Source organism: Mesoplodon bidens, assembly GCF_964165515.1.
Source record: "Mesoplodon bidens genome assembly, chromosome: 2".
Taxonomy (NCBI): domain Eukaryota; kingdom Metazoa; phylum Chordata; class Mammalia; order Artiodactyla; family Ziphiidae; genus Mesoplodon; species Mesoplodon bidens.
In genome coordinates, this window is record NC_138177.1 from 23,790,231 (window position 1) to 23,814,950 (window position 24,720).

At 47.9% G+C, this 24,720-nt stretch overlaps 1 protein-coding gene across 9 annotated transcripts in view; it reads left to right on the forward strand.

The window, feature by feature from the left end:
• The window catches only part of COQ8A (coenzyme Q8A), a 49,783-nt gene that overhangs the window by 12,847 nt on the left and 12,216 nt on the right, over nt 1–24,720 (forward strand). For 4 of the 9 annotated variants that reach the window (XM_081225013.1, XM_081225021.1, XM_081225020.1 and 1 more), the window contains exons 2-4: nt 15,158–15,343; nt 17,866–18,273; nt 18,536–18,602. In XM_081225013.1, coding sequence (XP_081081139.1) covers nt 15,167–15,343; nt 17,866–18,273; nt 18,536–18,602 — 652 coding nt within the window. In that variant the 5' untranslated portion in view covers nt 15,158–15,166. Of the gene's footprint in view, nt 1–2,858; nt 3,537–13,400; nt 14,392–15,157; nt 15,344–17,865; nt 18,274–18,535; nt 18,603–24,720 lie in introns of those variants that run through there. The other 5 variants (XM_081225016.1, XM_081225017.1, XM_081225019.1 and 2 more) reach the window with 5 other exon arrangements.

Genomic DNA, 24,720 nt, shown 5'->3' on the forward strand with positions numbered 1-24,720 from the left:
TTTTTTGCCAACCCATACGTGTCTTAACTTTTGGTTCAGAAAAATGTGATCACTGCACTTACTACATTATTCTAAACGAGGATCCTGTTTGGGGGAAAGTACCATTAATTATTTCTATCTCTTAACACAGGGGCCTGCATTAGACCTGCCTCTGTCAAGTGGTTTTCTCACCACTTTCTGAGAAGCACAGTTGAGCCTCTTTCCCAAAAGTGGGGCGGCTGTGTTCCACCTTCCTCGTGGCCTGTCAGGGGCAGTTGTTTGCTGATGAAGGACAGTGGCTAAAGGGTGTAGAGAGGTAGTATTTATAGCATTCTGATTTGCTATCTAACCCTCTGCCTATCCCGCCCAGGACAGACGCTTCAGGGATGTGGGATAGTTTCTTTAAATCACACCTTCATGTGCTTGCTTTTATTTTTTTATTTTAACAACAGATATTTAAGATGATGATGATTATTATATATATATATTTTTTTGTGGTATGCGGGCCTCTCACTGCTGTGGCCTCTCCCGTTGTGGAGCACAGGCTCCGGATGCACAGGCTCAGCGGCCATGGCTCACGGGCCCAGCCGCTCCACATCATGTGGGATCCTTCCAGACCAGGGCATGAACCTGTGTCCCCTGCATTGGCAGGAGGACTCTCAACCACTGCACCACCAGGGAAGCCCTAAGATTATTTTTATATAACTTATTTTCTGTTATAAAAGTAGTACATGTTCTTTGTAGAAAATTTTAGGAAATAAAGTAATAAGAATCTATCACCCCACCACCCAGAGAAAACCACTGTTCTTGTTTTGCATGCTCTGTTTCTATCATCCATCTCCCTCCCTCCCTCCCTCCCTCCCTTCCTCCCTCCAAAATAAAGGATAATACTGTTTTGTAACCTGTGTTTTTCCTACATGGGAATATATAATAAACTTTCTTATTTGTCAATAAATACCTTTCACAGTGTCATTTTAGATGGCTGCATAGCAGTCCATCTGATGGGTGTACCACTATTTATGTAGCCAGTCTTAGACAATGTTGTGATTTACATTCTTGTGGCTGCATTATCACACATCCACTGTTAAGGAAATGCAGTTTCACAGAATTTGGCTGTATGCTTAGATAACTATCAGGCAGGATGGCCTGGGAAGGAGACAGGGAAAGGGGACTTTAGTGGTAGACATGCAGGTTTGGGGCATTCCAGAGGTGACTTGCAGCTGGGGGGAATGAATGACCCTAATGGCCTGTCTCTCACCGTAGAAGGTTGACTCAGCAGGCCTGGCTGGGGCTGACTGACGGGAGGGGGAGGGCGTGAGGTGGGGTTTGAGGGGGGACAGAGGTTCTTTATATCTTCCCCAGGGTTCTTCTTCATGTTTTTAGTTGCCTTTGAAAATTGATATGTATTAGGATATTTCTGAACCAGCTGCCAGATGGACCCTGAAGCCAGACCTCACTATGTAGAAGCCTGGAGTGCCTGAGATATTTGAGTGAGGGGCCCTGGGGTGTGATTTTAAAGGCCAAGACGAAGGGCACATCTAAAGAAATTCATGGATTTTTGGTTCAGAAGTCTAGGTCTTTCCCCTAACACATATACCCTTCTGAGTCCTTGGAGGAAACAGTCGACTGTATTTCCTTTTTCTAAGAGGAAAAGAAAAAAAGAAAAATTTCAAGAATGTAAAGGAACTCTCCAGTGTCCACACAGACTGTTCATGCCCAAAGTAAAAAGATTGTCCTTGGCTGGGAGGGGGCAGAGAGCCACCTGTGAGCCTCTGCCCTGGAACCTCCTGGATGTCATTAAACAGTTCTTTCCCGGGAGTACTAAAGTGACAATCTTGAGATTCCTTTGGTGGCTGGTTCTGTGGGTCATGGTCTTTAAGCCCATTCATTTCCGATGTTCTTTTTCAGTTTCTTGAGGGAATAGTGGGAAAGGAAGGAGCAGGTGGAAGGTTTCCACTTAAGGACAAAGCCAGACTTTTGGGGAGGGAGTAGCAGGGAGAAACTTTTAGGAAAGGATCCCTGTTTAGACTTCCTGCCTGACCTTGGGCTTGGGCCACCTCTGTTCCCTTTTCCCCTCTTCCTCCAGAACAGGGTTCTTAAGGTACGTTTCTAGGACCACCAGCAGCAGCAGGTGGGAATTTGTTAGAAATATAGGTTTCCAGGTCCCATCTTAGACCTACAGAATCAGAATCCCAGGGCGGCGGTACAGCAGTCTGTGTTTTAGCAAGTCTCCCGAGTGATTCTGATGCCACTAAAGCCTGAGAATGAGAACCCTGCCTCAGACCAGGCTCCTAAGAGACCTTTGATTCCATATGCAGATTAAAAAATGCAAGCAGGTGTGAGTCAGTTCCAGAAATGGCAGGCTTTCTTAAACCTTGGGGGGACCAGCTGAGTTCATTTCTGTCTGCTCTGTGTCAAGCACGGTGCTAGTTGCTGGAGATAGAGAGGGGACAACAGATGTGGTCTGTGCCCTCCTCTGGCTGACAGCCCAGTGTGGCGGGAAGACAGGTACATAGGCAGGTTTAGAGCATAGTCACAGCTACCTTGGGGAAAGAACAGGGAGCCGTGGGGGACATGGATGGGCTTTAGGGATGGGACATGTTGGGGAGGGCATCCCAGAAGAGGTGCTGTTTGAGTTGAGATCTGGTGAGGAGGAAAGGCATGCGTTCCTGTGCAAGGTGGGGGCCAGAGAGGCCAGTTAGGGGCTGCTGCGGTTGCCCAGCTGGGAGCACCCTGGGGGACTAGGGGAGGTGGGAAGGGTTGGAGAGAAGTGGGGGGTGGTTGCAGTGCTCAGGACGGGGGGCATGGGGTGGGCGGGGTAAGGGAGGTGAGGTTAGTTCTGGACATGCCGAGCTTGATGCCTGTGAGCCATTGGGTGATGTGCATGCAGCCGCTGCGGGACAAAGCCTGCGCAGGGGAAGGCTTTTCAGTGAGCTTCACACACACTCCCCAAGACAAAGGGCTTGCTGTGCAGCTTGCTTTTGGGTCCTTACACCAGTCATCCCACGGCTTCCGGGGCAGCTCAGGATGGGAAGAGACAAGAGGAGGGCGTGCTGGCTTTTAGAGGTATAGACACTCTGGCCTTGCTTGGATGGGAGCTGGTCTGCCTTGTCACACTTTATACTTACGAAGGGGGTTGAACAGTGGCTCAGTAAATTCATGCACTGTCCCTGGCTTATTGTCACCTCGTGAGAAGAGACAAGTGACAGATGGTAAGTTCTGGCTGTGAAGCGGGGGCTTGGGGGTGCATATGGGAACCCTCCCCCCCAAATAAAATTCCCCCATGTGGGTCCTGGTGGAAAGATTTATGGTGCCTTCATTTGCTTAATGCTTGTCAGGATTGCCTGTTTTATGTATGTATGTGTGTATGTATTTATTTATTTATTTTTGGCTGTGCCACACGGCTTGCAGGATCTTAGTTCCCCGACCAGGGCTTGAACCTGGGCCACTGCAGTGAAAGTGCTAAGTCCTAACCACTGGACCACCAGGGAATTTCCATATATTTTTAAAAAGAACACAACTCATTGCTGCTGATACATCTTATTGCATCTGGCCAGGTAGGCATCACTTGGTGGTTTGTTTGTTTTTTGTTTGTTTTTAGTTTTGGAGACTAGATTTGAAGGCCCTCATACCCCAGATAATTTCCAGCTAATGGAGTCTCTGAGTCTGTTTTTCAACATGAATGAAATGGTATCTCAGAAATCTCTTCGGGAAGGTCAGAGAGTGAGGGTTCAAAAGGAAAATTTCCTTTTGGAGCTTAAGGACTCATGTCAGGGGACACTGGCTGTGCTTCTTTCTCAGTCTCTGTCCCTGGGGAGTGGTGAGCTGTATTTATACCAGTTCTTTCTCTCTCTAGACAACAACTTTGTTCACTTCCGTTATAGCACTTTAGCACGTTAGGGCTGGAAAAGGGGCCTGGTGAGCCACCTGAAGCCCCCTCTTGCTACGGAGGGTGAAGGGGCGAGCAGCACACGTAGCGTCAGTGGCTGAGCTGCCCAGGCTCCCCGGCTTTGCCGCTGCTCAGCTGCCTCCTCTGCACCTGATCCTCGTGTGTCCGCCTCAGTTGGCCTCTGGCCGTCTCCATGGTGTCTGTGCCCTTTACAGATGTGCCTGCATGCTCCTGCAGCTGTGAGCACCCCGGGGCCAAGGGCAGGTTCATCCCAGAACCTGCACAGACTAACCCAGAGCACTGGGGGGAGACGTCAGTGAACGGGTGTTCAAAGAATTGACCAAATGACTATTTTGGTGCTGGTACCTAGTGGGCACTCCCAAATGTGAGTGCCCGTCCTCCACCCTCACCGCTGTATTCACTGGCGCTCGCTCAGAGACCGGGCGGCGCCCAGGCCTTCTAGGGCAAGTGGGTGAAGAGCCTGAACGTGCCCTCCATCCCTGTATCACTCCTCCGTGAGGTCCCGAAAACCCATTCAAGGACCAGCAGGGTGAAGCGGGGTGGGTGAGGACTCTAATACTTGTAGATGAAATCGTGGTGAGGATAAGATTTTTTTTTTTTTTTAAAGAAGATGTTGGGGGTAGGAGTTTATTAATTAATTAATTTATTTTTGCTGTGTTGGGTCTTCGTTTCTGTGCGAGGGCTTTCTCTAGTTGTGGCAAGCGGGGGCCACTCTTCATCGCGGTGCGCGGGCCTCTCACTATCGCGGCCTCTCCTGTTGCGGAGCACAGGCTCCAGACGCGCAGGCTCAGTAGTTGTGGCTCACGGGCCTAGTTGCTCCACGGCATGTGGGATCCTCCCAGACCAGGGTTCGAACCCATGTCCCCTGCATTAGCAGGCAGATTCTCAACCACTGCGCCACCAGGGAAGCCCAGGATAAGATTTTAAACTTGTGAATAATGTATTTTGGGGGCTTTTGATTTCATTTACTTAAGGTCCTGATGAAAATGTGCGCTGATGTAGCTGAGTTCCTGGTGTTCGTGCATTCCTGTTGGGGGGTTTGCCCTACCATTCAGGACAGCTGAATTCTGAGTCACGTTGGGAATCTGGTGCATTAGAAATAGGGATTATGAGAGCCAATTTTTGAAAACCAGGAGGTGAACAAAGTTCTGGAAAGGTATTTCCTCTGGCAGTTGTTTGCCTTCCCACCCCTGCTCCTTGAGGGTAGGCACTCCTTTGCAAAACAATACCTGGTACTGACTAAGGTCACTTTGTACCCAGCAGAGCAGCATGTGGGGAGGTTTGGGGACAGCGTCCCTTGAACATTAGGTAAGTAATCTTTAAGGGGGCTGGCACGGGCTGCGGTTTTGAAATGTGCATCCACCTGTGAATCTGCTCACAACGACAGACTGTTTATGAGCAGCATCTGTTAATGTGAGAAGGGGAGGGACTGCCCCATAGTAGCGGGATGGTAGCTTTCCGTGATGTTATTTTCATGTGGATGGAGCCCGCCTTCCCAGGGAGCTGGCTGTAGTTCTCCTCCTCCATGACGGCACTCGCTGTCCCAGGTGAGACGGGAACCCATGGAAAGTTCTCCGGTATGAGGACACAACCGTTCAGGCAGGAAGAAAGGCATAACTAATGAATTTTTAATGTGTACTTTTAAAAGATGACGTATTTATTTTCCACTTTGAAAGTGGGATATGTGAACTAAAAAAGGGAAATACAGTTAGGAAAATACTGCAGGAGACCATTATTACTCATATGTCTCAAATGCAGGAATTTAATTTAAAAACTTGGTCAGTTTATTTAACATTGTTTCCTCTTTTGAATTTTTAAAAAATCATCGTCATAAAGTAGGTGTAATCCTGGCCCATCACAGAACTATGCTCAGAGCTGACATACTTAGAGACCAGAAAAGTTAGGACTGGACTCTGGTGGGTTCCAGAGCTGCATCTGCAGAGTGCAGGACCAGAAATGGGTATTTCACAATGAACTGCAGAGCTAGGGCAGGGGAAACTGGCTGAAAAAAATCACTTATCAGCTTTGTTCTAGGGAAACTTTAGTTTGTGGGTATGAGAACTTGGGTGAGAAATTTAGGCAGAATTAGTTTTAAGCCTGAAAACGAAGTCTGAGTTAAATAGGTCTTATATCAGTTACCAGACAAGGTGAGGTTTTGAAATTATCCAGGTTTGTGGCTTATGGGAGACTGTTGCCTTGGTTATTTGGGTTGGATTTAGAGGTGAGCAAGGGGAATGCCTGTTTCTGGGGACCCCTGGGGCAGTGGGATATGGTGGATGGTCCACCAGCCGGGGTCTTTCTGAACAGATGGGGCCGGGGCCCTGGCCTCTGCCATTGCATGTCCCTGATGTCTCTTTCAAAAACCTCTCTCCTGGGCTTCCCTGGTGGCGCAGTGGTTGAGAGTCCGCCTGCCGACGCAGGGGACACGGGTTCGTGCCCCGGTCCGGGAGGATCCCATGTGCCGCTGAGCGGCTGGGCCCGTCAGCCATGGCCACTGAGCCTGCGCGTCCGGAGCCTGTGCTCCGCAACAGGAGAGGCCACAACAGTGAGAGGCCTGCATACCACACACACACACACAAGAACCCTCTTTCCTCAAGAGTGAAATGTGTCTGTGTGTGTCCGGGGCCAGGGGGCAGGGGAGCTATTGAGAGCTGGCACCAGCTGCATTTGAGCTCTGATTACATGCTGTTTTCCCAGTCCTAGACATTTGGTCTATGGGGCTCACACTTGTTTACTGCCATAAGATGCAGAAGCCCAGAGTGGAGCCCCGGGTGTGAAATAGCACCAGGTGATGGTCAGGGCTAGCTCCCCCTTCTCTCTCCTGTCTCCTTCAAGGGTTTGGTCACCTTCCAAAAACCTCCTTGGCTTTGATTAGGGTACAGGAGGTCTACTTGTGTCTAATCAGTACCTTGTCCCTATGGGGGTGCCTTGGAGTTGGTGGACCGAGCGTTTGGGGAAGCAGTGTGGTGTGGTGGGCACAGAGCAGCGGAGGGCAGGTATCAGACCCCAGGGCCACCGTTCAGGAGCTGAATGACCTCAGCCGGTTAGTTAACCTCTCTGACTTTGGTTTTCTCCTTTGTGAAATGGGGACAATAACATCCATGTCATTTAGGTTGTTTATAAAGATTAAAAGAAGATGAAGCCCAGTGCCTGGGAGCTGCTTTCTTATGAAGGTGAAGGGTTCTTTGAGGGCAGGTTATGGTGGGTCATCTTAACTTTCTAGGCTCCTGTGCATTCCTGGGTTTCTCTGGCTATCACTACAGCTCTCCTTTTAAATAAAAGTAGCTGTGTCCCATGCTCAGGACCAGAGTGGATCCGGGCAGGAGTCTTTGGACTGACTGGGGCTGGTTCCCCATGAAGGGCAGGTGGAAGTGAGCCTGAGGTCTTTGGAAGGCACGAGAGTTCTGGTTCAGATCCTTGTCAGTGCTCTTGCCTGACCTTCCTGTCTGTGCTTCTGTTAATTCGGGCCCTTCTCAAGTCAGCCTCCATGCATTTGGGCACAGGTTTGTTCATGCAGGTCTCCTGCCTGCTGTGCCTTCCACACCTGCTCCTCTCATTTTATCTCTGAGACTCCTGGCAGATCCCAGCTCCTCCCTGCCCCCTGCCCAGAGTGCTCCCTCCACACTCTGGGTTCTCCTGCTCCTTTCCTTTTTTGTTTTTTGTTCAGCCACCTTATTTTACCTTATCTTATCCCTCCCAGCACACAGCTCCAGGTAGGTCTTGAGAAATGCTTAGGAGATTGCCAGCACACACCCAACCCTGTGCGGGCACCCTGTGTACTCTGGCTTTCCACTTCTTTGGCCCTGACACAAACACGTTTTACACTGTGACCCAGGAGAAAGAAGAGAGCACGTGCGCACGTGGAGGGGAACCAGGTTTCAGCCCCAGTCCTGCCCGCAGTGTGCCCTGATGCTTCCCTGTCCGACATCATGTTGGTGTTGTTTTTAATGCTGGTTAGGATTTTCCAAGTGCATTGCCCTGTGCTCTGGACTGCAGTTCGAAAACACTGGCTTGGGGAAGAGTTGAGTCTGAGGGTGGGGAGGGGCTCTGGTTGTCCCTTGGTGGGTGTCTGTCAGAGGCTTCATTGGGCAGAGCAAGAGAGGCTGGGTAAGGACAGGCAGCCCCTGAGGAGTTGGGCTTGGGTCCCTGGGTCCCTGCAGGGAACTGCTTCTGGAGCAGGTGTTCCTGAAACCATGCACCTCAGATTGGGACTTGAACCCAGGTGCCAGGACTCGAACCCAGCCTAAACCCAGACTGGGACTTGAACGCATGTGGCCGGGACTCAAACCTGGTCAAAACCCTGACTGGGACTTGAACCCATGCAGCCGGGACTCGAACCCGGCCAAAACCCAGTCTTCCAACTGAGATCACACACCTGGTTTCAGGACTTAATGAAGCTCAGGTCCTTTTCTTTGTTATTTTTGTTGTTGTTTACCTATTTTATTTTTCCCTTTAAATCCTTTTATATACTGAACGATGTCCCTGTTGGTTTTCAGGGGGAAATCTTTTTTTAAATTTTTAAATTTTTTATACAGCAGGTTCTTATTAGTCATCGATTTTATACACATCAGCGTATACATATCAATCCCAATCGCCCAACTCATCACACACACACCCCCACCACCACTTTCTCCCCTTGGTGTCCATACGTTTGTTCTCTACATCTGTGTCTCAATTTCTGCCTGCAAACCGGTTCATCTGTACCATTTTTCTGGGTTCCACATACATGCGTTAATATATGATATTTGTTTTTCTCTTTCTGACTTACTTCACTCTGTATGACAGTCTCTGGGTCCATCCACGTCCCTACAAATGACCCAATTTCGTTCCTTTATATGGCTGGGTAATATTCCATTGTATATATGTACCACATCTTCTTTATCCGTTCGTCTGTCGATGGGCATTTAGGTTGCTTCCGTGATCTGGCTATTGTAAATAGTGCTGCAATGAACATTGGGGTGCATCTGTCTTTTTGAATTATGGTTTTCTCTGGGTATATGCCCAGTAGTGGGATTGCTGGATCATATGGTAGTTCTATTTTTAGTTTTTTAAGGAACCTCTGTACTGTTCTCCATAGTGGCTGTATCAATTTACATTCCCACCAACAGTGCAAGAGGGTTCCCTTTTCTCCACATCCTCTCCAGCATTTGTTGTTTGTAGATTTTCGGATGAAACCCATTCTCACTGGTGTGAGGTGATACGATACCTCATTGTAGTTTTGATTTGCATTTCTCTAATAATTAGTGATGTTGAGCAGCTTTTCATGTGCTTCTTGATCATCTGTATGTCTTCTTTGGAGAAATGTCTATTTGGGTCTTCTGCCCATTTTTGGATTGGGTTGTTTGTTTTTTTAATACTGAGCTGCATGAGCTGTTTATATATTTTGGAGATTAATTCTTTGTCCGTTGATTCGTTTGCAAATATTTTCTCCTATTCTGACGGTTGTCTTTTCGTCTTGTTTATGGTTTCCTTTGCTGTGCAAAAGCTTCTAAGTTTCATTAGGTCCCATTTGTTTATTTTTGTTTTTATTTCCATTACTCTAGGAGGTGGATCAAAAAAGATCTTGCTGTGATTTATGTCAAAGAGTGTTCTTCCTATGTTTTCCTCTAAGAGTTTTATAGTGTCCGGTCTTATATTTAGGTCTCGAATCCATTTTGCGTTTATTTTTGTGTATTGTGTTAGGGAGTGTTCTAATTTCATTCTTTTACATGTAGCTGTCCAGTTTTCCCAGCACCACTTATTGAAGAGACTGTCTTTTCTCCATTGTATATCCTTGCCTCCTTTGTCATAGATTAGTTGACCATATGTGCGTGGGTTTACCTCTGGGCTTTCTATCTTGTTCCATTGATCTATGTTTCTGTTTTTGTGCCAGTACCATATTGTCTTGATTACTGTAACTTTGTAGTATAGTCTGAAGTCAGGGAGTCTGATTCCTCCAGCTCCGTTTTTTTCCCTCAAGACTGCTTTGGCTATTTGGGGTCTTTTGTGTCTCCATACAAATTTTAAGATGTTTTGTTCTAGTTCTGTAAAAAATGCCATTGGTAATTTGATAGGGATTGGATTGAATCTGTACATTGCTTTGGGTAGTATAGTCATTTTCACAATATTGATTCTTCCAATCCAAGAACATGGTATATCTCTCCATCTGTTTGTATCATATTTAATTTCTTTCATCAGTGTCTTATAGTTTTCTGCATACAGGTCTTTTGTCTCCCTAGGTAGGTTTATTCCTAGGTATTTTATTCTTTCTGTTGCAATGATAAATGGGAGTGTTTCCTTAATTTCTCTTTCAGATTTTTCATCATTAGTGTATAGGAATGCAAGAGATTTCTATGCATTAATTTTGTATCCTGAAACTTTACCAAATTCATTGATTAGCTCTACTAGTTTTCTGGTGGCATCTTTAGGATTCTCTTTGTATAGGATCATGTCATCTGCAAAGAGTGACAGTTTTACTTCTTCTTTTCCAATTTCTATTCCTTTTATTTCTTTTTCTTCTCTGATTGCCGAGGTTAGGACTTCCAAAACTGTGTTGGATAATAGCGGTGAGAGTGGACATCCTTGTCTTGTTCCTGATCTTAGAGGAAATGCTTTCAGTTTTTCACCATTGAGAATGATGTTTGCTGTGGGTTTGTCATATATGGCCTTTATTATGTTGAAGTAGCTTCCCTCTGTGCCCACTTTCTGGAGAGTTTTTATCATAAATGGGTGTTGAATTTTGTCAAAAGCTTTTTCTGCATGTATTAAGATGATCATATGGTTTTTATTCTTCAGTGTGTTAGTATGGTGTATCACATTGATTGATCTGCGTATATTGAAGAATCCTTGCTTCCCTGGGATAAATCCCACTTGATCATGGTGTATGATCCTTTTAATACGTTGTTGGATTCTGTTTGCTAGTATTTTGTTGAGGATTTTTGCATCTATATTCATCAGTGATATTGGTCTGTAATTTTCTTTTATTGTAGTATCTTTGTCCGGTTTCGGTATCAGGGTGATGGTGGCCTCATAGAATGAGTTTGACAGTGTTCCTTCCTCCGCAATTTTTTGGAAGAGTTTGAGAAGGATGGATGTTAGCTCTTCTCTAAATGTTTGATAGAATTCAGCTGTGAAGCCATCTGGTCCTGGACTTTTGTTTTTTGGAAGATTTTTAATCACAGTTTCAATTTCTTACTTGTGATTGGTCTGTTCATATTTTCTATTTCTTCCTGGTTCAGTCTTGGAAGGTTATACCTTTCTAAGAATTTGTCCATTTCTTTCAGGTTGTCCATTTTATTGGCATAGAGTTGCTTGTAGTAGTCTCTTAGGATGCTTTGTATTTCTGTGTTGTCTGTTGTAACTTCTCCTTTTTCATTTCTAATTTTATTGATTTGAGTCCTCTCCCTCTTTTTCTTGATGAGTATGGCTAATGGCTTATCAATTTTGTTTATCTTCTCAAAGAACCAGCTTTTAGTTTTATTGATCTTTGCTATTGTTTTCTTCGTTTCTATATCATTTATTTCTGCTGTGATCTTTATGATTTCTTTCCTTCTGCTAACTTTGGGTTTTGTTTGTTCTTCTTTGTCTAGTTCCTTTAGGTGTAAGGTTAGATCATTTATTTGAGATTTTGCTTGTTTCTTGAGGTAGGCTTGTATAGCTATAAACTTCCCTCTTAGAACTGCTTTTGCTGCATCCCATACGTTTTGGAATGTTGTGTTTTCATTGTCATTTGTCTCTAGGTATTTTTTGATTTCCTCTTTGATTTCTTCAGTGATCTCTTGGTCATTTAGTAACGTAGTGTTTAGCTTCCATGTGTTTGTGTTTTTTATGTTTTTCCCCCTGTAATTCATTTCTAATCTCATAGCGTTGTGGTCAGAAAAGATGCTTGATATGATTTCAATTTTCTTAAATTTACTGAGGCTTGATTTGTGACGCAGGATGTGATCTATCCTGGAGCATGTTCCGTGTGCACTTGAGAAGAAAGTGTAATCTGTTTTTGGATGGAAAGTCCTATAAATATCAATTAAATCTATCTGGTCTATTGTGTCATTTAAAGCTTCTGTTTCCTTATTTATTTTCATTTTGGATGATCTCTCCATTGGTGTAAGTGAGGTGTTAAAGTCCCCCACTATTATTGTGTTACTCTCGATTTCCTCTTTTACAGCTGTTAGCAGTTGCCTTATATATTGAGGTGCTCCTGTGTTGGGTGCATATATATTTATAATTGTTATATCTTCTTCTTGGATTGGTCCCTTGTTCATTATATGGTGTTCTTCCTTGTCTCTTGTAACATTCTTTATTTTAAAGTCTATTTATTTCTGATATGAGTATTGCTACTCCAGCTTTCTTTTGATTTCCATTTGCATGGAATATGTTTTTCCATCCCCTCACTTTCAGTCTGTATGTGTCCCTAGGTCTGAAGTGGGTCTCTTGTGGACAGCATATATATGGGTCTTGTTTTTGTATCTGTTCAGCAAGCCTGTGTCGTTTGGTTGGAGCATTTAATCCATTCACGTTTAAGGTAATTATCGATATGTATGTTCCTATAACGATTTTCTTAATTGTTTTGGGTTTGTTTTTGTAGGTCCTTTTCTTCTCTTGTGTTTCCCACTTAGAGAAGTTCCTTTAGCATTTGTTGTAGAGCTGGTTTGGTGATGCTGAATTCTCTTAGCTTTTGCTTGTCTGTAAAGCTTTTGATTTCTCCATCGAATCTGAATGAGATCCTTTCATGGTAGAGTAATCTTGGTTGTAGGTTCTTCCCTTTCATCACTTTAAGTATATCATGCCACTCCCTTCTGGCTTGTAGAATTTCTGCTGAGAAATCAGCTGTTAACCTTATGGGAGTTCCCTTGTAAGTTATTTGTCGTTCTTCCCTTGCTGCTTTCAATAATTTTTCTTTGTCTTTAATTTTTGCCAATTTGATTACTATGTGTCTCGGCATGTTTCCTCTTGGGTTTATCCTGTGTGGGACCTGCTGTGCTTCCTGGACTTGGGTGGCTGTTTCCTTTCCCATGTTAGGGAAGTTTTCAACTATAATCTCTTGAAATCTTTTTTCTGGTCCTTTCTCTCTCTCTTCTCCTTCTGGGACCCCTATAATGCGAATGTTGTTGTGTTTAATGTCTCAGAAGTCTCTTAGGCTGTCTTCATTTCTTTTCATTCTTTTTTCTTCACTCTGTTCCACAGCAGTGAATTCCACCATTCTGTCTTCCAGGTCACTTATCCGTTCTTCTGCCTCAGTTATTCTGCTATTGATTCCTTCTAGTGTAGTTTTCATTTCAGTTATTGTATTGTTCATCTCTGTTTGTTTGTTCTTTAATTCTTCTAGGCCTTTGTCAAACATTTCTTGCATCTTCTCGATCTTCGCCTCCATTCTTTTTCCAAGGTCCTGGATCATCTTCACTATCGTTACTCTGAATTCTTTTTCTGGAAGGTTGCCTATCTCCACTTCATTCAGTTGTTTTTCTGGGGTTTTATCTTGTTCCTTCATCTGGTACATAGCCCTCTGCCTTTTCATCTTGTCTGTCTCTATGAATGTGGTTTTTGTTCCACAGGCTGCAGAATTGTAGTTCTCTTTGCTTCTGCTGTCTGCCCTCTGGTGGACGAGGCTATCTAAGAGGCTTGTGCAGGTTTCCTGATGGGAGGGACTGGTGGTGGGTAGAGCTGACTGTTGCTCTGGTGGGCAGAGCTCAGTAGAACTTTAATCTGCTTGACTGCTGATGGGTGGGGCTGGGTTCCCTCCCTGTTGGTTGTTTGGCCTGAGGCAACCCAGCACTGGAGCCTACCTGGGCTCTTTGGTGGGGCTAATGGCAGACTCTGGGAGGGCTCATGCCAAGGAGTACTTCCCAGAACTTCTGCTGCCAGTGTTCTTGTCCCGACGGTGAGCCACAGCCACCCCCTGCCTCTGCAGGAGCCCTTCCAACACTAGCAGGTAGGTCTGGTTCAGTCTCCCCTGGGGTCACTGCTCCTTCCCCTGGGTCCCGATGCACACACTACTTTGTGTGCCCTCCAAGAGTGGAGTCTCTGTTTCCCCCAGTGCCGTCGAAGTCCTGCATCAAATCCCACTATGCTTCAAAGTCTGATTCTCTAGGAATTCCTCCTCCCGTTGCCAGACCCCCACATTGGGAAGCCTGACGGGGGGCTCAGAACCTTCACTCCAGTGGGTGAACTTCTGTGGCATAAGTGTCCTCCAGTCTGTGAGTCACCCACCCACAGTCATGGGATTTGATTTTGCTGTGATTACACCCCTCCTGCCGTCTCACTGTGGCTTCTCCTTTGTCTTTGGATGTGGGGTATCTCTTTTGGTGAGTTCCAGTGTCTTCCTGCCGATGATTTTCCAGCAGCTAGTTGTGATTTTGGTGTTCTCACAAGAGGGAGTGAGAGCACGTCCTTCTACTCTGCCATCTTGGTTCAGGCTCCGAAGCTCAGGTTCTTGATGTCTCATCGCAGGAAGAATTCAGTGAGAGACAGTGGATTTATTTAGAGAGAAACACACTCCACAGACAGAGTGTGGGCCATCTCGGAAGGTGAGAAAGGCACCAGGGTATGGGGTTGTTGGTTTTTATAGGGGTGGGTAATTTCATAGGCTAATGAGTGGGAGGAGTATTCCAGGTATTTCAGGAAGGGGCGGCGATTTCCAAGAATTGGGCCATGGCCCACTTTTTGATCGTTATGGTCAGTCTTGGAACTGTCATGGCACCTGTGGATGTGTCATTTAGCTTGCTGATGTGTTACAGTGAGCGTATACTGAGGCTCAAGGTCTAGTGGAAGTTGACCTCTCCGCCATCTTGGACCCATTTAGTTCTAATCAGTTTATGTCATGTCCTTGGGCTTTGTTATTCTTTCAGAGGTTGTGCCTTGCCCCCTTCCCTCCTGTTTCATTCCTTCCCCAATCTACGGTTTTGGTCCAGAGGGAAGAGCTCTGGACTAAATCAGGACACCCAGATTCAAGTCCTGGTTCTGCCACTTGGTGGCTGAGAGACTTTGGGCAAATCCCTTTACTTGTCTGTGCCACGGGGTGGCTGTGAGGCCCAGGTGAGGAAACACGGTCCAGGCGCACAGCCCTGACTCCACGGACTCTCTCTTTCTGCTCGGCGCCCTGCCATGTGGGGAGTCACTCAGTTTACCTTGAGCCCTGGGCCCTTCCTCTCTTTTCTCTCAGTCAACCTGGATCAGAAGGGGAGGTCATTGGAAAAACCAAACAGCCAGAGTTTGGGGTAGAGGTGGCCCGTGTGAGTGCGACCCTGTGTGAGGCGTGGAGCCCCGACCCTGACTTGGCCCACTCTCTTCCAGCCCTGAAGGATGGCTGCCATGTTGGGGGACACCATCATGGTAGTCAAAGGCCTTGCCAAGCTGACCCAGGCGGTCATGGAGACCCACCTGCAGCACCTGGGCCTCGGCAGGGAGCTCATTATGGCGGCCAGGGCCCTGCAGTCCACGGCCGCAGAGCAGATCGGCATGGTCTTGGGGCAGGTGCAGGTAAGGAGCCCAGTTGGCAGTGGGCTGGGTGCCAGTGGGAGGGGGCCTTGACGTTTCACCATCCAAGGGGAGGGTTTTAAGCAAAAACGTGTGCTGGAGCCGTGGTTGTCAACACGGCCTGCTGTAGCAGAGCGCCATCCACCTTGGCATCACCTGCATGGTCCCCACCCCTGTTCCTGACGGTCTGAGGGCATGGGGAGGGGGCGTGTGTGTGTGCGCGTGTGCACGCATGTGTGTGCCTGGGCATGTGTGTGTTGGGAGCTGTGCTGCAAGGGTGCCTTGCTGCCGCACTCCTCCCGTTTCTGCTCTGACCTTCTGGATAAGGACACGCATGCTCCTCCAGGCTGTGGGACATCCCAGCCCGCCGGCCTCTGGTCATTCTCAGAGTTAGGATTCCCAGCTCTCCCCTCACGCTCTCTAAGGGTCCAGTGGTGGTACTGCGTCTCTCTCTCTACACAGATACCTTCAACTTGCAGAGGTGTTCACACCTGTGATCTCTTACAAGCCTCACCGCTGTCCTGGGAGGGGTGCAGACCCAAATGCTTACCCCCTTTCTCAGATGGGGAAACTGAGACTAAGCAGTTTGATGTGATTACTGATCGACAGGACCGGAATCCTATGTCCTCTTCCCGGTCTCAGACTCCTCGCCCGCCGTCTCTCTGCTGAGTCTGGGCCGGGCCCTGGCAGCCTCATTTGGTGCCTTCGCTGGTGAGGAGCCATTGCCCTCCTGTTGGCTGTTTGCCTGTGGAGCATCCAGGAAGTGAGGTTGCCCAGCACCCTTGGGCCGCCCAGGAGAGAGGAGCATGATGGACGTGGGCAGGCCCCCCCAAAGGGTGAGAGGGAGCCCAGGCTCCCCGCTCACCCCTCAGCTCCTCTCGGACGGGCCTGGCCCCGGTCCTTGGAAGAGGCAGGGCCATCCCCTGGGACAGCCCCTCGGAGGTGGGAGGGAGTGGCGGTCCCCCACCGCGAAGGAGGCGCCGAGCAGGGCGATGGTCTCCAGTGCGCTCCCGTTCCCTCCCTGCACACTCAGATGTGGGTTCCTCCCCTGTCTGTGAGGGGACGGAGGGGCAGGTACTCCAGAAACCCCTCTCCGTCTAGCTCCTCAAGGGATTTGTTCACGTATTCATTCAGCAGACACTTACTGAGTCTGGTCCCGTTGAGACACTGAGGCCCCTAGGCTGCCACATAAACAGCTTATGGTAACGCAGGGCCGGCGGCCAGCGCTGGAGTAGTGGGGCAGACGGAGTGGTGAGCCCGCGGCCAGCGTGGGAGCTACAGGAGTTACACGGCTCTCGGACTCTGTCCCGGACTCCCTCACTCCAGGGCTTCCCTGGCCATCTGACAGGCGGCCCTTGATTCCAAATAGAATTCATTTCTCCGAGGAAGGTGCTGTCAGGCAGCCTCGGGGCGGCCCGCGGGGCAGGCCTTGGCTTGGGATACCTGCTCTGCCGTTGGCTGCCTGGTGGGTCTTTACCAGGTTATTTCAGCTCTCTCGGCCTCCGTTTGCCACTGATGAGATGAGAGTAACAGCCTGTCTCTCTCCTTCCTCCGGAGGGCAAGTCTTATCTGCTTAGATCCCACAGTGTCTTATAAAGCTGAGAGTGAGAAGGCTTTGGGGTCTGCTGCTGTTTCTGCAGAACCTACAGGCCGCACTCCGTGCACTGAGTCCATTTCAGTGGAATCAGGGAATCCAGGTCCCCGACCTCCCTTCAGGAGTCAGTGCTGTTCTAATTATAGCCTTCTCGGCCCTGTTCCCCTGGCCCCGTCCTTGCCTCTCGTAACTCTGTGGCTGTGGGGGGAGCCCTCTTTTCAGATGAGGAAGTGGCAGAGAGGGCTCAGGAGCTCTCTCCAGCTCGCTAGGGGTTCAAAAGTGGAAAGAGCCTGGGCCCGAAGCTCAGGTCTCGGCGACTGTTACAGGGGAAATACGGTGTTCTCTCCCCCTCCTCTCCTGTCCTGTACCCCCTGCTCCTGAAAGAGCCAGGCCAGGTCCTGGAGGTGACAAGCCCTCTGGGGAGAGCCCCTCGGGGGGCGCCCCAGGCGCTGGCCTGGAGAGGCAGGGCGGCCCTACCTGTGTGCTGTGCTCGCCTCCTCTGGTCTCCGGTTGTGCTCCGACTTCTCAAAGCTGTTCCCCATCTTTTGCCCTGGTTCACCTTCCCCAAAGCCCTGGTAGCCTCTCTTGAGCCCGGATTTCCAGGTGAGGAGCTTGCTGCCGGGAGAGCGGTCGCTCCCCTGGTCTGGGCCTGGCACCCAGCAGGTGCTCAGGGACCACGGGTGGCCGGCTTGCCGGGGCCCACAGGGCAGAGCCCTGGCAGGAGCAGGGCTGGAGTCCGGGCCTCCTGGCTCCTGGGCTGCTGCTCGCCTCCGGAACTGGCCACGGGCCACGCGGGTGATGCGGTAGGGCCCTCCAGAGGGTCAGAGGGTGGGACGCGCTGGTGTGCTGTCCTGGCCAGAAGGGGACGCACACAGGGAGGGGCTCCTGGCTGGCCTCTTGCTCCTCTCACGTTGGCATTTGTTCCCTGCAGGGTCAGGAGAAGCGTGAAGAGTCTTTTACCAAGAGCTCTGACGACCCGCAAGCAGAATTCCACTCCTCAGGGCTGAGGGCCGAGGGCGCCTCCGAGGAGTTGTCTGCGGCCTCCTCCCCCGATCAGTCCCCTCCGCCCTGGGATCACGCCCGCAGCCAGGGCCCAGCTCCTGCCTATGTTGCCAGCGGACCCTTTAGGGAAGGCGGGCTCCGGGGCCAGGCCGCCTCCACTATGGGCAGGGTGAACGGGCCGCTCTTGGCGGACCCCAGAGACCCATTCTCTGCCACGGGCCTGCAGCGAAGGTTCTACCACCAGGACCAGTCCCCTGTGGGGGGCCTGACGGCTGAGGACATTGAGAAGGCCCGGCAGGCCAAGACTCGCCCCGAGAGCAAGCCCTACAAGCAGATGGTGCGTGCAGGAGACCCCCAGGTTGGGGCTGGGGTTTTCCCCCAGTGCTGCTGGTGTCAGGCCCCCTCTTCGGGGACATTCTTCGGGTGCCGTGGCCTGGAATGTCAGGCACACGGGGGCCTCTTCTGGGAGGGGTGTGCTGCTGGGCGGAGCTGCTGCCTTTGGGGGTGGAGAGGGCGTGCGGGGGGCGGCGTGAACCCCCGAAGGTGGGTCCTGTCCCTGTTCACTGATCCCCTGAGGTCTCTTTCTTTTTGTCCTCTAGCTCAGTGAGCGGGCTCGTGAGCGGAAGGTGCCAGTTACGCGGATTGGGCGGTTGGCCAACTTTGGAGGTGAGGTGCCAGTCCCGGTGAGTGGAGCGGGGGCCACCGTGGGGCCTGTGTGCGGCGGGGAGGCTGGGGACCCAGGGATGCCCCGGGGAGTGTGGTAGCTCCTGTGTTAGCCATGCCAGGATGTTTTCCATGGGTGGGCGATTCAGTCTCTGCCTCAGCTCACCCCTGGGGGGTCAATGCGTGGCTGATTGCACGCTGTGGGCTGCGGCTTTGCTTCTCGGGGGGCAGCATCTACAGCATCAGCTTTTCACTCAGGCCTTTGGAGGCCCCTGCAGGGAGGAGGTGGGACAGTGGGGCTCTTTGGCTCCTGGACCCAGTGGTTTTTGCCCAGCCATTTGGGGACCCGTTTGCTGGATTCCCACAGGCCTGCGGGCATCAGTGGAATGATAACGAGGTGCCGTGGCCCCAAGCTGCTGTCGTCCATTTTAGTGTGCTGAGGAGTTGTGAGTTTGTTCTTTTCTTTAGGGGTTTGCATAGCCATTGTGTCCAGTTCCCCTGTGCTCTCTTCGTCCAAGTTGGAGGATCATTTTGTAGTGAAGGTTTACAGCAGTTGTCTCTGCTTTTATGACATTGTATTGTCGTATCTGACCAAGATGTTCCTGTTGAAAGTGCCGTCCTTTGCTGTGGCTCTACTCGAAGATGGAGTGACTTCTCTAAAGCCCGCTTATCCGCAGCAGGTTCTCCAGACAATACAGTTAACGAAAGTAACAGCCTTGGCAACTTGATTCACGTACCCACCTGGGGCAAGTGCTTATCTGCGAGGCTCTGTGTAACAGTGGTCTCGTGGATCGGTTCATGTTGATGCCAGTGCTGACTAGTCACGAAAGCCCACTCTCATGTGTCTGAGCCTTCACCTGCCTGCCCTTTGCTTTGCTGGTTTGTACGTCTCCCCTCCCACAGACCGTGCATCAGGCACGCTGCTCTCCCCGGCTGCCTCTTCTCTTGTGGAAACCCCGTCTTACTCCTTGTTCAGGAGTGGCTCTGGGCTCCCTGATAGCCTGGTCCTCTGGAAGCTGGCCTGCTGTGTGGGTTCTAACATCGCAGGAAGGCTGGCTGTCTTCCTTAGGTGCAGAGCAAACTAGGTGAATTGGATAGAATTTTCTCACCTCTGAGGTTTTCTTCCATAATTGTTATCTGAAAATGTGGCATCTGCTGCTACTTAGCTTTTCAGGAATCTAGCGTACAGTGTCATCTGAGTTTTAGCACAGAATTATTGCTTCATTTCACTTTAATGGGTTAGCGTTTTAAGCAGTTCCTCATAGGACACTGTAACTCCCTGGGGTGCCACTACCAGAATGGGTCTGAGTTGCTACTCTGGTGGCTTCCAGTGGTCCTTATTCCCCAGAAGACATGGCACTTTCCCTGCTTTGCTCAGTGGCTATTAGTTGGGACATTTATTATTCTTAAAGTATTAGATGGAGATTCTGTTCTCTCCCCTATCAGTTTGAGGGCAGGAACTGTTCTCTTCTTACTTTGTAGTTAGTCTTTCTCTGTAACCTATAATCCTCCTCCCCACACGGCAGACCAGGGCTCACCACAGAGCTCTGTCCCCGTAAGGCTTAGTTTGACTGATGCATTTTAGAATGGGTGTAAGCCTCGCTCGTGAGTCTTTGCCGGGGTGGGGCAGTGGAGGACCTGTTTGGGAAAAGTGGTCAGGATGAAGGTCGTGATGGCCAATTAGTATTTGGTGGAAGTCCTGGTGAAGCAGGCAGGAGTCAGGCCTTTTTGGGTGGTGGGTTAAGGAAAGCAGACGGAAGTGAAAGCGTTTGTATAGGAAGGTGTGTAGGACAACAAGTCAGCTTCGTTAAAACCAGGGTACAGGGCTCCCCTCAAGGCGTGGGGGCCGTGGGCTGCCAGAGGGAGCTGGGGTTGGGGGTGAGGAGAGACCCTGGTCTTTGTAGGGGCTTTGCACCACCAGGAACCTCTTGAGCCTTTGCTGACGGCTGCCTGATGCCTGGAGCCGCCCTTCAGAGTCTGTGCTGGAGATGTGCTCACAGCTGTGATTCTCAGCTGTACACGTTGTTGCCCAAGCAGTTGGCAGCTCATGTGTCAGGATTAGAGGTGGCAGGATGGGAGCAAAGAGGAGCCAGGTCTGGAAAGAACGTGAAGTTCTGGCCCCAGAGGTGAATTCTGAAAACCCCTATCCAGAGGTTTTCAGACTGGGGTTTATGACCCTTTAGTGACTGTGAAATCATTTTAGTGGGTCAGTACCAGCATTTAAAAAACAAATTAAATAGAATGGAATTGAATAGAAAAGGATCAGAATTAGTATCATAGATCCTTAGAACTGCACATGTTGCAAAAATATTTCTGTTTCAGAGATCTAAATATACTATTGATACATGTTCTTCATTGCATTGTGAAGTATATGGCTTACTGGTGGGCCATTATCTAAACGGTTGGAAGTAACACTGCTCTACTTTCTTCTCCTAGAAAATACTTCTGGCCTTTCTTCCCCTCATGAGGGTGAGATGTTTTTGAGGTGTAGACTAACAGACTTTAGGAAGTTGTTACACTGCAGGTATGAAGGAAAGGGATTGCTCTAGATCTCAGGTGGGTAGGATTGTATTTGGGAAGTCAGCAGCAGGTATTCAGCTATATAGAGGCAGAAGGCAGGGGCTTTCCATTTGGGTGGCTCATTCTGATGCTGAGATGGCACAGGAACTCTAGGTCTAATTTGGCTGTGGGACATTATGGATCTGATGCTATGGGCATGGTGATCCTTGGATATTAGATTTTGTTGGAGAATGAAATGAAAGATAGCACCAGATATTGGATTTGGGGTCAGAACTGGGCTTTAGGTCATCATAAGATTTGAGTTATAATTCCGGCCCTGCTTCCTGTGACCTTGGGTCTTGCCTTGGTTTGCCTTTCTGTGAAATAGGGGTCTTGCCATTGACTCCAATGGGAATATATTGGTAAATGTTCCATGTGTATCTGAAAAGAATTCTGGCACTGTCAGGTGCAGTTTATCTATCTGTCTAGTCTAGTTTGTTACTCATATTAATCAGATCTTTTAAAGATTTTTTTGGTATGTTCATTCTTTTGCTCTTTTTTTAAAATCCTTTTTAAAATTCTTTTTAAAATTAATTTTTATTGGAGTATGGTTGCTTTACAATGTTGTGTTAGCCTCCACTGCACAACAAAATGAATCAGCCATACACATACAGATATCCCCTCCATTTTGGACTTTCCTCCCATTTAGGTTACCACAGTGCATTAGGTAGATTTCCCTGTGCTATTGTATGTTCCCATCAGTTGTCTGTTTTACACATAGTAACAATAAAGTATAGGTGTCAATCCCAGTCTCCCAATTCCTCCCACCCCACGTCTTTCCCCCTTGGCATCCCTACCTTTGTTCTCTGTGTCTGTGTCTCTATTTCTGCTTTGCAAATAAGATCATCTGTACCATTTTTCTAGATGGTATGTTTATTCTGTCAGCTATCAAAAGAGACATTTAAAAGTCTTATGCTATGATCATGGATTTACCTACCTCTTAGTTCTGTCAATTTTTGCTTTAATGTTTTGAAGCTGTGTTACTGGTTGCTTACAGATTTAGAATTCTTATATCCTCCTGGGGATTGACTCCTTTATTATTATGTCTTACCTCTCTTATCTCTATGAAAGTCTACATTGTCTGATATTAGTATAGCTGTATTCCAGCTTTTTTTGGGGGGGGTGGTCAGTGTTTGCATCATATATCTTTTTCCTTCCTTCTCCTTTCAACCTTTTGTATCCTTATATTTAAAGTATGTCTTTTGTAAGCAGCATATATATTTTTTCCTTTCCTATGATTTAGGTACAGACCATTAATCTTAGTCTTATAATGTGAGTATTTAGTTCATTTACATTTAATGGAGTTGCTGATGTATTGGGGTTTATATTTACTGTCTTAGTCTTTGTTTACTGTTTGACCCATCCATTCTGTTCCCTTTTTTCTCTTCTGTCTTACCTTCTTTTTAAAAAATTTTTACCTTTTTTTAAATTGAGGTATAGTTGATGTATAATACTATGTAAGTTTCAAGTGTACAACATAGGGATTCACAATTTTTAAAGGTTAGATTCCATTTGTAGCTATTATAAAGTATTGGCTATAGTCCCTGTGCTGTACTATATATCCTTGTAGCTTATTTATTTTATACATAGTAGTTTGTACCTCTTAATTCCCTACCCCTTTCTTCCCCCTTTCCCCTTCCCTCTCCCCACTTGCCTTGCCTTCTTTTGAATTAATCCAAGAGTTTTTTTTATTGTACATGTTTTCTCTTTATTAGTTTGTGTGTTATTATTCTACTATACTTTTAGTGGTTTCTCTTGGGATTACAGCATACGTTCTTGACTTACTACAATGTAATAGAAATGATTATTTTTACTACTTCCCCAGTAATGCTAGTACTTCAGAACAGTTTAAACCCCTTCTTTGTGTGTGTGTGTGTTCATGTGGATATGTATTTTGTTTCTACATGTTTTATATTCTATACTAAATTATTAAGATATGTTAAACCTCACAAGATGTTATTTCTTTGTATAGCCCATATGAATTTAGATTAGCCACATAGTTACCCTTTTTGTGTTTCTTTCTCCTTTCATTTTTATATTAGAATTCCTTTTGGGGTAATTTTCCTCTTCTCTGAAGAACTACCGTTTCTCTTTTTTGTAGTGCAGAGTGGTAATCATTAATTCTCTGTTTTTATTTGTGTGTAAATGTCTTTATTACACTTTTGTTTTAGAAGGTATTTTGGTTGGGTATAATACTCCATGTTCAAAATTAATTCTTTTGGACACTTTAGCAATATTATTCCACTGTCTTCTTTTTTTCGTTTTGTTTTGTTTTTGTTTTTTGGCCGCACCATGCAGCATGTGGGATCTTAGTTCCCTGACCAGGGACTGAACCCGCGCCCCCTGCAATGGAAGCGCAAAGTCTTAACCACTGGACCACCAGAGAAGTCCCTCCGTGGTCTTCTTAACTTCCATTGTTTCTGTTGAAAACTTAGCTATTCGTTTTATTGCTGCTCCTTTGAAAGTAATTTGTATTTTGTCCTCTGCTTTTAAAATTTTCCTTTTGCTTTTGTTTTCTAGCCGTGTGACTGTGACATGCCTGGGTATGATTTACTTTGTTTTTATCCTGCTTGGGATTACAGAGCTTCTTAAATCTGTGCTTGATGTCTTTCATCAATTTTGGAAAATTCTGGTCATTTCTTCAAATATAGTTTCTGCCCTGTTCTCTTTTTCCTCTCCTTCTGGGACTCCAGTCCCACATGTGTTAGATCTTTCCTTTCTGTCCTGTGTGTCTCCTCTACCCTTTTCTGTAGTTTTCATTTGTGCTTCAGGAATACAGGTTCAGAGGAGGTAGATGTGTTACCGCCTCTGCACCTATGACATGAGGGAGAACTGGACGATTATAGAAATGAGACCAACAGATCACATCGGCACTAGAGAAAACTTACTGAAAGGAGTTGAGCGCTATGTGCCTGACTTCCTGAGGGTACACGCTGCACACTTGCTGTCGCTCTAAGTAGCCAGTGCTCCTCCGGTGCTCTCTGAGGCAGCGAGACAGATGCCCTGTAGGTCCAAGAGAAGTTTGTGCCCTTGGCAGGGGTGAGGGAGCATGGTTTCTACTTTTTCCAGGAGTATACTTTAAAAGGGACTCTTTTGTCTATTTTTTGTCACTTAGAGCCTCTGTGAAGGAGATGAGGGCCGTTATAATCTCCAGTTACAGATGAGGGAGCTGAGCCACAGTTGCCAGTCACCCAGGCCCATAGGTGCATCTGTGACAGTCCTGGGACCAGGGCTGAGGAGGCCTGTATCATACAGATGGCAGTCTGAGCCTGTCGCCCCTGCATTCGTCTCGTCTCCCCTGAGCCAGCAGAGGGGCTGTCAGGTCTTCCCCCCCCGCCCCGCTCTGGCCTAGTTCTGAGAACCGAGGAGAACACTCTACAGGGAGCTTCCTCCACTGCTCCTTCCTATTCGCCTTCCTGCGATGCTGTGGGTTGCAGCCCCCTCCCAGGCCCCCTCTTCTCCCCGGTGCCTGGTGCTGGCACAGCATGGAGAATGCAGGTGATGGAAGAGAAGATGGAATTACCAAGGGTTCGGGAACACCTTGAAGTGAAGGAAATATCCT